The sequence below is a fragment of the Macrobrachium rosenbergii genome, chromosome 45 (genome assembly GCF_040412425.1).
Source record: "Macrobrachium rosenbergii isolate ZJJX-2024 chromosome 45, ASM4041242v1, whole genome shotgun sequence".
Taxonomy (NCBI): Eukaryota; Metazoa; Arthropoda; class Malacostraca; order Decapoda; family Palaemonidae; genus Macrobrachium; species Macrobrachium rosenbergii.
Window position 1 is genome coordinate 35,051,079 of NC_089785.1, and position 10,873 is coordinate 35,061,951.

The 10,873-nt window shown below is 38.3% G+C and overlaps 2 protein-coding genes across 2 annotated transcripts; both read left to right on the top strand.

The window, feature by feature from the left end:
* The first annotated feature begins 366 nt into the window (after positions 1 to 366).
* LOC136830008 (uncharacterized) lies at positions 367 to 3,201 on the top strand. Its single transcript, XM_067089185.1, has one exon. The coding sequence runs from the start codon at positions 367 to 369 to the stop codon at positions 3,199 to 3,201; it is 2,835 nt and encodes a 944-aa protein (XP_066945286.1).
* A 131-nt stretch (positions 3,202 to 3,332) lies between these two features.
* LOC136830009 (uncharacterized) lies at positions 3,333 to 5,642 on the top strand. Its single transcript, XM_067089186.1, has one exon. It carries the CDS (start codon positions 3,333 to 3,335, stop codon positions 5,640 to 5,642), a length of 2,310 nt encoding a protein of 769 aa, XP_066945287.1.
* Positions 5,643 to 10,873: the final 5,231 nt, after the last annotated feature.

Genomic DNA, 10,873 nt, shown 5'->3' on the forward strand with positions numbered 1-10,873 from the left:
ATTTTCATCATAAAAGTTATAGGGCCTTGGCTCAACGTATTTGCGTTGAGTCAAGTAAATATGTGAAAAGTAAAGGGCAGTAGAAGGTGAGTAGGATCGTGGTTACCCCGTCCTTCCCCTTCAGATTAGGAGCTGGGTTAAGTATGGTACAGGGCCTGCACATCCCACTACACACGTATAATAAAATTTCTCCTTTTCATTGATTGTTTAATTTGGGAGAAAATTATTGGGTGATGAGTCACCTTTGTGAAATTTTGCGAATTTAACTTTTGAACCAGTTATTATAGTTGGATGCATATTTATTAATTATTGAAATTGTGAATATATTATATTGTATTTGTATTTTCTGAGTTTAGTCTTGTCACAATGGAGTCATTGATGCGTAGACGTGGCGGTTATAAATCCGTTATCACACGGTTTCTTGGGAAGATGACTGGAGTGATCGATTCGGGAGACATTGATGCTATAACTTCCCTTAGGGATTCTATTGAAGATAATTTGAAGAAAGTTCTTGCTTTGGATGAACAAATTTTGGATTCAGTTACAGTAGAAGAAATGTCTGATGAAATGGTAAATCAAGCTGAATATGCAAGAGACGTTCGTACACGTATCAGCAAACTCAATAGCTCCATTACTAGCATTTTGAAATTAATAACTTCTCCATTCGATCCGCTAATGCAACCACCACCACTACCTAAAGCCAGTATTAGATTGCCCAAACTGGATCTTCCGCATTTCTCTGGAGATATATTAGAATGGAATTCCTTCTGGGAACTATACAATGTGTCAATACACCAGCAGAAAGACTTGGAACCAATTCAGAAGTTTTCATATCTAAGAAGTTTGCTCACAGGAGAAGCTTCGAAATTAATCTCGGGATTTAAATTTGAGGCTGCCAATTATCCACAAGCTGTAGCTCTTCTCCTATCTACTTATGGGAAGAGAGATGAAATTAAGCATGTTCTGGTGAGAAGATTGCTGGAAATGGAGTCTCCTGCTGCCAGTTCTGAATCACTGCAAACTTTCAGAGCTAATTTTGAATGCTCAATAAGATCGCTTGAAAGTGAAAAGCTGGAATTAAATGAGCTTTATACTATTTTGCTCTATACCAAATTGCCTAAAAGCGTCAGTGAGACTGTGAAGCGTAGGTGTGGAGACGATTGGTTGGTATTAGACACCTTTAAGAAATACCTAGAAGAGGAAATTAGCAATTTAAGAACTTTTGTTTCAACTGATGTGAATAAATCTGAAACTCTGTCGTCAATATCTACCTTCACAGTAAATCAATCCCAAGCTGTTAGACCAAAAAACAAAGGAAATGTGAATAAGTCCAGTCATCAGCAATCCAGAAGATGTGCTCTTTGTGATAATGAACATTGGTGGACACAGTGCAAAACTTACGCAACAAGAAATGAAAGGCTGAATCGCATCAGAGCTTTGCAGTTGTGTTTTGTGTGCGCTTCTAAGAAGCATTTTAGTGTGGACTGTGACAAACCAAGTTGCAATAAGGGTTGTAAGATGAGACATCATCGCATCTTGTGTGATAGGGACCAAACAGGAAAACAAAGCAAGAATAAACCAAGTGGTGTACAAGTGGGAACGCTATCAGTAAATGAACAGGACAAAACAAATAAGTTGGGTAAGCGATCCATATTACCAACAGCAACAATTCCCTTGAAAGGGAAGAAAGGTCGCATGGTACGACTAAGAGGGCTGTTGGATACTTGCGCCGAGAGAACGTTCATTAAAAGATCAGCTCTAGAGAGATTGCAATATAGGTCCAAAGGAGTTGAAAAGATAGCCTTGAGAGGTTATCTAACTAGTAAACCTGTTCATGAATACGAGATGATAAGCGTCGCCATACCGCATAAAGGTGAATTGATAATAATGGACTGCATAGTGGTGGATGAGCTGCCAGAATATGCGAAGAAATTCGACGTTAAGAGAAGTTTGAGGTCGTTATGTAAAACTAAGATCAGCTTGGCTGATAAAGATTTCGATTTGCCTGTTGAAAATCAATCAACTATTGAATTGTTAATAGGGGTTGATAATGTTTACAATATTTTGCATCCAGGGTTCAAAAGGGTTAGAAATTTAATATTGCTGCCGACCATATTCGGTTATGTGGTGACCGGCACATGTAGTGCTCCCCCCACTAGGGAGACTCATGTGACTGTTTTGAAGCTAGCTGTACAAACTGAAGAAATTGAAGCTACTAATAATGAAAATCCCAAGACTGATCTGGACGCGTTGTGGAGTTTGGACAGATTGGGAATAGATTGCAGTGAGTTGCGAGAACAAGACCAGAGGGTCTTAAAGGACTTTGAGAGCACTATTACCTATTCTGAAATTGATAAACAGTATATTGTGGCGTTGCCATGGAAAACCAATAGATTCAGATTGATGACAAATTTTGGATTAGCCATGAGCAGACTTCGACAGCAGAGCATCAAGTTTCAGAAGGATGTGGATTACTTGGAACATTATCAGAAAATCTTGCAAGAGCAAGAAGATAGAGGATTCATTGAGAGGGTGATCTATAATAAATCTGATGTGGATTGTCATTACTTGGCACATCATGGAGTGCTTAGAGATAGTGCCACTACTCCAATAAGAATAGTGTTTGATTGCTCATCAAAACAAGGTAAAAATGGATTAAGCCTGAATGATTGTCTATGGACTGGACCACACGTAACGGCTGATCTGCTCAGAGTCCTGCTGCAATTTAGAACTAAAACCTTTGCTTGTATAAGTGACATTGAGAAGGCATTTTTAATGATTCAGTTGCGTGAAGAAGATCGCAATTATACGCGTTTTTTATGGTTGGAAAATCCGACAGATCCCAATAGTAAACTAATAGTATACAGATTTAGAGTAGTATTATTTGGAGCTACATGTTCACCTTTTCTTCTAAATGCAACCATCAAGCATCACTTAACCACTGTGGTCTCGTGGTTACCCCGGTCCAATACAGTGGATGTAGTGGAAAAAATGAAGAGAGGTCTGTATGTAGATAATTTGCAATTTACGACTAATAGTGAATCTGAGTTGATGGATTTATACTTTAATGCCAACAAAATTTTTGCTCAAGCTCACTTATATTTGAAGGAGTGGGTTAGCAATAGCGAGTCTATACAAACTATTGCTGCTGCTTATCATATTGAAGCCAAACAAAACCAATTCATAAAGTATTGGGATTAAATTGGGATAAAATTAAAGACGTCTTAACTATCAATCCAACTCATATTAATAAAACAAGTCAAACAAAGAGAGAAATTCTCAGTACCATTGCCCAAATATACGATCCATTGGGATTGCTTCTCCCTGTTACTATGAAAGCGAGGATATTTTTACAGAAATTGTGGAAGGAACATCTGGATTGGGACGAACAACTCATGAACCCGCTACAAGAGGAATGGACTGAATTACGCAAGGACTTAGAGAAGTGTCTTGAAATATCTTTTCCTAGGAGTGCTAGCCTGGGAACTGTTGATAACTTGCACATATTCTGCGATGCTAGCAAAACTTCATATGGTTGTGTGGCCTATAGAGCAAATGGTGAAAACTCTAATATAATTATGGCAAAGGGTAGAGTGGCGCCCATTAAGGAATTAACAATTCCGAAATTGGAATTAATGGCATTGTTGCTAGGAGCAAGAATAGCCAAATTTATTATTGACTCTTTTGATGAAAAGGAGTTTAAACAATTATATGTCTGGTCAGACAGTAAAGTCGCCCTTAGCTGGATTGTATCCAGTAATGTTCTGCCTGTGTTTGTGAGAAACAGAGTAATTGAGATTAACTCTTTGATTCCGGGGTCAATCCTATCTTACGTACCCTCATCTGAAAATCCCAGTGATTGGTTGACACGGGGAATGAGGGCTGAAGTGTTAGCAAAAAACTCCTATTGGTGGGAGGGACCCCCTTGGTTAAAAAATCACACTCTGCCAATCGATAGGTCATGGGTGGGGAGTACACATATGCAGGGTGAACAGGACATTGTAGTCAACGTTGTAGGGGACATAGATGAAACACGTCTGCTGGATTGGGAAAGATTCAGCAGAGCTGACAAAGTCTTTAAGACCATAGCTTGGATAATGCGCTTTATAAAGAATTGCAAACTATCAACCAATGACAGAAAAACTGGTGGTTTGACTCTGGAAGAGTTACAAGAAGCAAAGGTTAAAACAATTGTTCTCGTGCAGAGAGAGTACTTTCCAGAAGAGTATAAAGCCCTGAAGAGGGAGGTAACAAACCAAAAATTGACATTAATTCGCCAGTTGAATTTGTTTTTGGATAATAATGTAATGAGATGTAGAGGCAGGTTGGAACACGCAACACTGCCTGAAGAAGTCAAATTTCCTACCTTACTGCCAAAGGGTTGTGCTCTGAGTAAGTTAATAATAAGACGACATCATGTGATGCAAGCACACATGGGGGTGAACGCTACTGTAGCTAGTGTAAGACAGGAGTTCTGGATTCCACAGCTGCGACAACTGGTCAAGAGCGTGTTACATCATTGTGTGATCTGTAAGAAAGTTCAAGGAAAACCATATAGAACTAATATAACACCCCCATTGCCGGAATTCCGTGTACAACGGAAACAACCTTTTAGTGTTACGGGAGTAGATTACACCGGGGCGTTATGGATAAAAGAAGGGAAGCAAATTCCGGAAAAGGTGTATGTCATACTATTCACATGCCCGATCACCAGGGGTATACATCTGGAAGTAGTCAGAAATCAGTCCGCTGACTCATTCCTCATGGCCTTCCGGAAGTTTAGCAGCCGTAAAGGCTTTCCTTCACTAATGCTAAGTGACAATGCCACTACTTTCGTAGCAGCATCTGAATATCTGAAAACAATGGCAGATAGCCCCCTTTTTCAAAAACATCTGGAGAACATCGAGTGTAAGTGGAAATTTATACCAGCAAGAGCACCTTGGTTTGGTGCAATCTGGGAGAGACTGATCGGACTATTGAAGACCTGTATGAAGAAGGTGGTCGGTCGAGCTCTTCTCAGTTATGAGGAATTATCCTGCATTTTGGTGGAATTGGAATCTATCATAAATGACAGGCCACTAAGCTACACATCGGGGGACCTTGATCAGAAGGAGATTTTAACACCTAATCATCTGATCTTGGGTAGAAAATTAAGATCCTTTCCCAAGGAAACAATTAATTGGGAGGAGGTATCTGAAGATCCATTGTATAGTAAAACTGAAATTGTCGAAAAGAGATTCCTTTACATATCCAAATTGTGCGATCAATTATGGAAAAGATGGGAACATGAATATTTGGTTTCTTTAAGAGAAACTCATCGAATTGGAGTCCAACATAATTCTTGGCCCAAAATAGGAGATGTCGTCCTTGTACATGATGAAGGGCCAAGAAACAAATGGAAGTTGGGTCAGGTGATTCAGGTGCATGTGGGGTCTGACAATGTAGTTAGAGTAGCTACCCTCAAAACCTCCCATGGCCAGATCATGCGTCCTATTGTGAAATTGTATCCGTTAGAGTTGTGGCAAGAAGTTGAGACTCCTGATCCTGCCAAAATTCCTGAAGTGAGTACACGACCATCCAGGAGGGCTGCTCGGGTGGCTGCAGAAACTAGAAAGGATTTGATTCAAAAGGGACTGTTGTAAATAGTGTATTATAATTTTTCGTGGTGGGGAATATGTCGTTACTTACAATAACGACATGGAAAATCAATTGTTATTGAATATGTTTATGTTGTATATGGAAAGTGTTCTTTTATATCGCGTGGTGTCAAGTGGAGATGTGCAGGTTTGTGTACAAATGAATGTTTAATTTATATTTAGTTGTAATAAGCGTTGTTACCAAAGAATATTGTCTTGCGAATAGTTTGTATAATTGGTTAACAATGCGATGTAAATTGTTTGATAGTTTCGTTCGGTTCGTGTTGTTTTGGTGGCTTAGTTCGTCTTGTTGTTGACTCTTATCGTGAGCGGACGAGGCCAAAGTCGTGGGTATGGGTGAGAGAGCGAACGAATTATTTTCATAGTGAGAGGTGGACACGCGGACCACAGTCAGTTCGTTCCTCAACTTTGTAATGTGTGGTTAGGAAGCCGGAGGATTTAGTGAACAGAATTTCGCTTCGATTGGATTAAACATGTCGTTCCTTCCCAGCGCTTAATGAAGTAGATGGATGAATCAGCCGAAGTTTGGATAAGTATCATATATTTGATTTGCCTTGATCGGGATACGTCGCTTGGGATATGCATATCTACGCGTGGGATTCCAGGACTGAGTAAATTGAATATATATATTAGTGGTATCGTGGTTTACCCGTGCCTATCATAATCCAAACCCGGCAATTGCGTCAATAACATCATATAAATTAGTAAGTAATAATTTATGAGTAAAACATAATATAATATGGTATGTCCTTTTATGGAAATCTTTATAACACAACGCAGTACTTTCTTTAAGTAGAGAAAGGTTCATGAATTCTCTAAACGAATCTGGTAATTTATAATTTTCTGTAATTGACTGAAGTCATTATGTGTTGTCGCTCGTTTGACCCTAATGAGTAGCAATACGTCGGTCCGTTTCATAGCTGGAATAAGGCTGTATATTAAAATGGCCATTTGCATATTTAGATTATTGCCAAAATGCTGCAAATAACGCTGAATAATTATTTGGGAACGCGAAACCCAGAATTAGTTCCTTGTACAGTAATATAATGTAAAGGTCAGAGTTCTAAATTATTCAGAGGGCCTTTTGGGAGCGTGGTCGGTTTGGAACGCTCCCCAGTGGAACATTTTTTATTTCGAATTGTGCATCACACTTCAAGTAAGCAATTTCTTTTATTATTATTATTATTATTATTATTATTATTATTATTATTATTATTATTATTATTATTATTAACAACCCAGAACCCATTGCGTTTTGGTCTTGAGTGCAGGTCAAGGCATCTTTATGGCAACTGGATAACAATTGTTGGTTTAGATTACCCTTGTGAGGACCTCCGGTCTCTGACACACCAACAAAGACCGAATAACAGTGGCTACAGTACCAGGGAGTTATGTCGTCATGCGGACGGAAAAGGGGTTAGTGTTGTTGAACTAATCGAGGATCCTGGTGAAGACTAGGCATCAAGGGTTAATCTGAGGTCAACTGTCTAATCTGCACCCTCCAGCAATTCCGGTATTTAATAATAATAATAATAATAATAATAATAATAATAATAATAATAATAATAATAATAATAATAATAATAATAATAATAATAATAATAATAATAATAATAATAATAATAATAATAATCAATAAGTAAATAAATAATAATAATAATAATGATAATAGTCAATTAAGTTGTGCACTGTGAAAATGTTTCATTGTTCATTAGTGAATCCTTCTTGAACATAAATGTACAAACATTTTGGTAAACAATTGGAAGTACGGCCTTTATAAGAGAGAGGATATATTAATTTGTATTCATAATCTCATCCTACTTTTTATTTGTCAGTTGTGATGCAATGCTTGCTTTGCATAAATGTCTGTAGCTCTGTTAATTTTATGAAATCTAAAGTAAAATAAATATGGAGAACGAAATGTGGGAAGAGCAGATAAACTATGAACAACTACAAAACATAATTTTATAAACACTGATTTGTTCCCTCTAAAGAAATAAAAGAGAAAAGCTCTTCAGGAGACACCAGTGGAACGCATCTAATCAGCATTAGCGATAAAACCACTGTTCAGGGAAGAATCACAATGCTCTTTGCAAAGGAACGATCTTAGATGGCGCTCTCGGGGAAAAGACCGTTGCAAGAGAATCTTTCAGAGAGAGAGAGAGAGAGAGAGAGAGAGAGAGAGAGAGAGAGAGAGAGAGAGAGAGAGAGAGAGAGAGAAGAGAAGGAATATGTAATGAATTTCTTAACTAAATACTTGGGCAATTAATGAGAGTGTTAGTTTTTATTAGGTAAATATAATTAGAATAATTTCTTATATTGGTATATTTAGGAAGGTGCCCTCTTGTAAACACATTTCATTGAATATTATGCCTTCTTCAGCAAAGTTTAATTTGTAAAGATTCCTTTCTGTGTAGGGAGCAGATCACGTTATCTATTACATGATCTTTCCCTATACTTAAAAAGGAATCATAAAAAACAAATGAATCTTCTTTGATGCAGCCATAACGTTTCCTGAAACATGGAATTATTTCTTCAACTGTGATGTGATCTCCTTAACATACGGACCAAAGTCAGTCCCAGTAATAATGAGAAAAGGGAAAAAGCAAATGAATCGTGTCTAAGAAGTTCTCTCGATGACGGAATCCGATGTAAACGGATCAAGAAAGCCAACCATGTAAATCTTCGTCAGACGCCAAGTGGCTGGCAAGGGTTGTGTGACCTCACAGTGTGATGCTGACAGTGCTTGTGTGTTTCACTTGTCTAGACAATTTATGTGATTATAGGAACAGAAATGTTAAAAGATATTATGCGTAACATAATCAATATTGGAGCGTGTATGATCTCTGCAGTGTAAAATGACCTGTATACTCCAAGGCTCACACACCAAAGGTCTCCGAAGTGTAAATTTATCTGTGTATACACCCAGGCACACACGTCTTAGATCTCCGAAGTGTAAATTTACCTGTGTATACACCCAGGCACACAAGTATTTTCTAGAGTGTGTAAATACACTGTCTTTATACAAAACGCAATCAGAAGAGTGCATTTAACTTTTGAATAAATTCTGCTTCTTTATTTCATGCACCGCTTCGTCTACATTAAGCAAAAATCAAGAAAACGAAAACTGGAGTGGAATTTCGAACCTGAGAAAGAGAGAGAGAGAGAGAGAGAGAGACTTCGCTGTAAGTCTCACAGGAAGAATAAAGGAGCGCATGCAAGCAGCATTAGCGATAATACAGCATTTCAGAAAGACTTCGAAAGCTCTTTTCAGAGGAGACCTCTTGAGTGACACTCTTGGGGAAAGGAAAGCTGCCTCAAAGTTCTTTCCGTGTATACAATGCAAGGAGGGGATGAGAGAGAGAGAGAGAGAGAGAGAGAGAGAGAGAGAGAGAGAGAGAGAGAGAGAGAGAGAGAGAGAGAGAGAGAGCATCCTTTGCTAAATATCCTTACTGAAAATATGAGACTGAATGTTTACTGTTTAGTGTCGTTATAAAGCACATAGATAAGTATGTCAAAGGAGATCTTAGAGAGAGAGAGAGAGAGAGAGAGAGAGAGAGAGAGAGAGAGAGAGAGAGAGAGAGTTTTTAGCTAAATATCCTTACTGAAAATATTGATGAAGGAGACGACATCCATCACAAACGAGTCTTCAAACGGCCACTTCGAAGCAACAGCATTGTTGCCACAACGAAGGAAGGCGTCCTACTCCTGCTTCTCCTTTGCAGCCAGTGTCTCGTCTTCATTGTGTCTGCGTTAGAGACATACACAAACAGTCGAATTATAAAGGTCTTCTTCTATTTTCCAAAGGGATGAAAAAGCATTGCCATATCTCAGTGTGTCCTTTAGAATTATTTTGGTTATTTTTCACATCGCAGTCTTACCAAGCTTTATTTGTCATTTCCACTCAAATCTCCTCTTTCGCAAAAACCAAAAGAAATGGTTAAAAGCGACGCTAATTTTGTTTTATAAATTTCTGGATCTGCCCATTTTTGGCACTTTTTTCCTTAAACTTCAACGATAAGTGGATACTAATGAGTCATTTACACACTGATATTTCCCTTTGCAAATTGCTTCCGAATTTTCCAAAAATATCTCACGGGCTCTCAGCCTTTGAGCTCTCAAAGGTGGGTGGAAGGGAAGGGGGTGGGGGGTGCATATGAATCACCACTCTCCCCCTCACCCCAAAATCCATCAGGCTACAACATTCTCTACTAGGTGAGATTAGGTCAGGCCAAGGCTTTCACAGAGGGAGGAGGACTCATTACACGCATCCAGGTTAGGTGAAGGGAGACAGATGATGGCAGGGTGAAAGGGTCACTCACAGGTGACCTTTCCTTCCATTAATGGCGAATGTTCTTCACCAGTGGCTCTACAGCTGTGGCGTTTTATACTTCATGCTTGCTTATGTTGCGTTTCGGCGTACTTTATTCGTTAAGGGTTATTTAAAACCTTGGATTTTTGTTGCCCACTTAGAAACAGCCGTTTTCCTCTGACAAGTCATTCAAGAATACAATTATCAATTTTCTTTGAAAAATGTTCCAAAACAATGAACAAAACAAGTTTGAATACTATTGTATCTTGAATTATACATCATCATATGATTTTAAACTAAAAAAATTCAAATATTTGTGAAGAGACCTAAAAACATAATTAAAAATGCTACACCATCTCCCACTTACGATATCACAAATCTCTTAAAGTTCCAAGAGCACATCAACATCATACGCACTGCTATACTTTACCGGAAAATTAATGCATTTCAAACTTTCACAATACCACCTGGACACAGCAATATTGGGAAACAGTTATATTTTAAATAATCCGTCAGATTACATTTGCAAAAGTAAAAACTGTAATTATAAATCTTCGGAGTATCAGACTTGACACAGACGGACTAGTAGGCTTCCACTTGCTCTCATGAATATTCAACCTACATGTTGTATGCTCAAAATGTTTCTGCAGTTGCCTGGCTGAAAGTTAAGAGACGAATTTATAGGTCTGCCTGAATGGTGTGTGATTGTGTGTGCTGTTGTGCGAGAGGATTTGATGTATTTTTCCCCTTTATGGGAATATAATAACATAGAGGGTAAATTCCGAGTCGATGGATGAACTTGTTCTAATTGGTCAATCAATCTGAGTTTCTTACTTCATACTGCGTATTTTCGTCAATTCGAACCTGAGGATTCCAACATTGGGGAGCACTCAGGAATAAACGT

Coding starts and splice junctions, on each gene's coding strand:
- LOC136830008 (XM_067089185.1), top strand. CDS start 367: ATGGAGTCATTGATGCGTAGACGTGGCGGTTATAAATCCGTTATCACA.
- LOC136830009 (XM_067089186.1), top strand. CDS start 3,333: ATGAAAGCGAGGATATTTTTACAGAAATTGTGGAAGGAACATCTGGAT.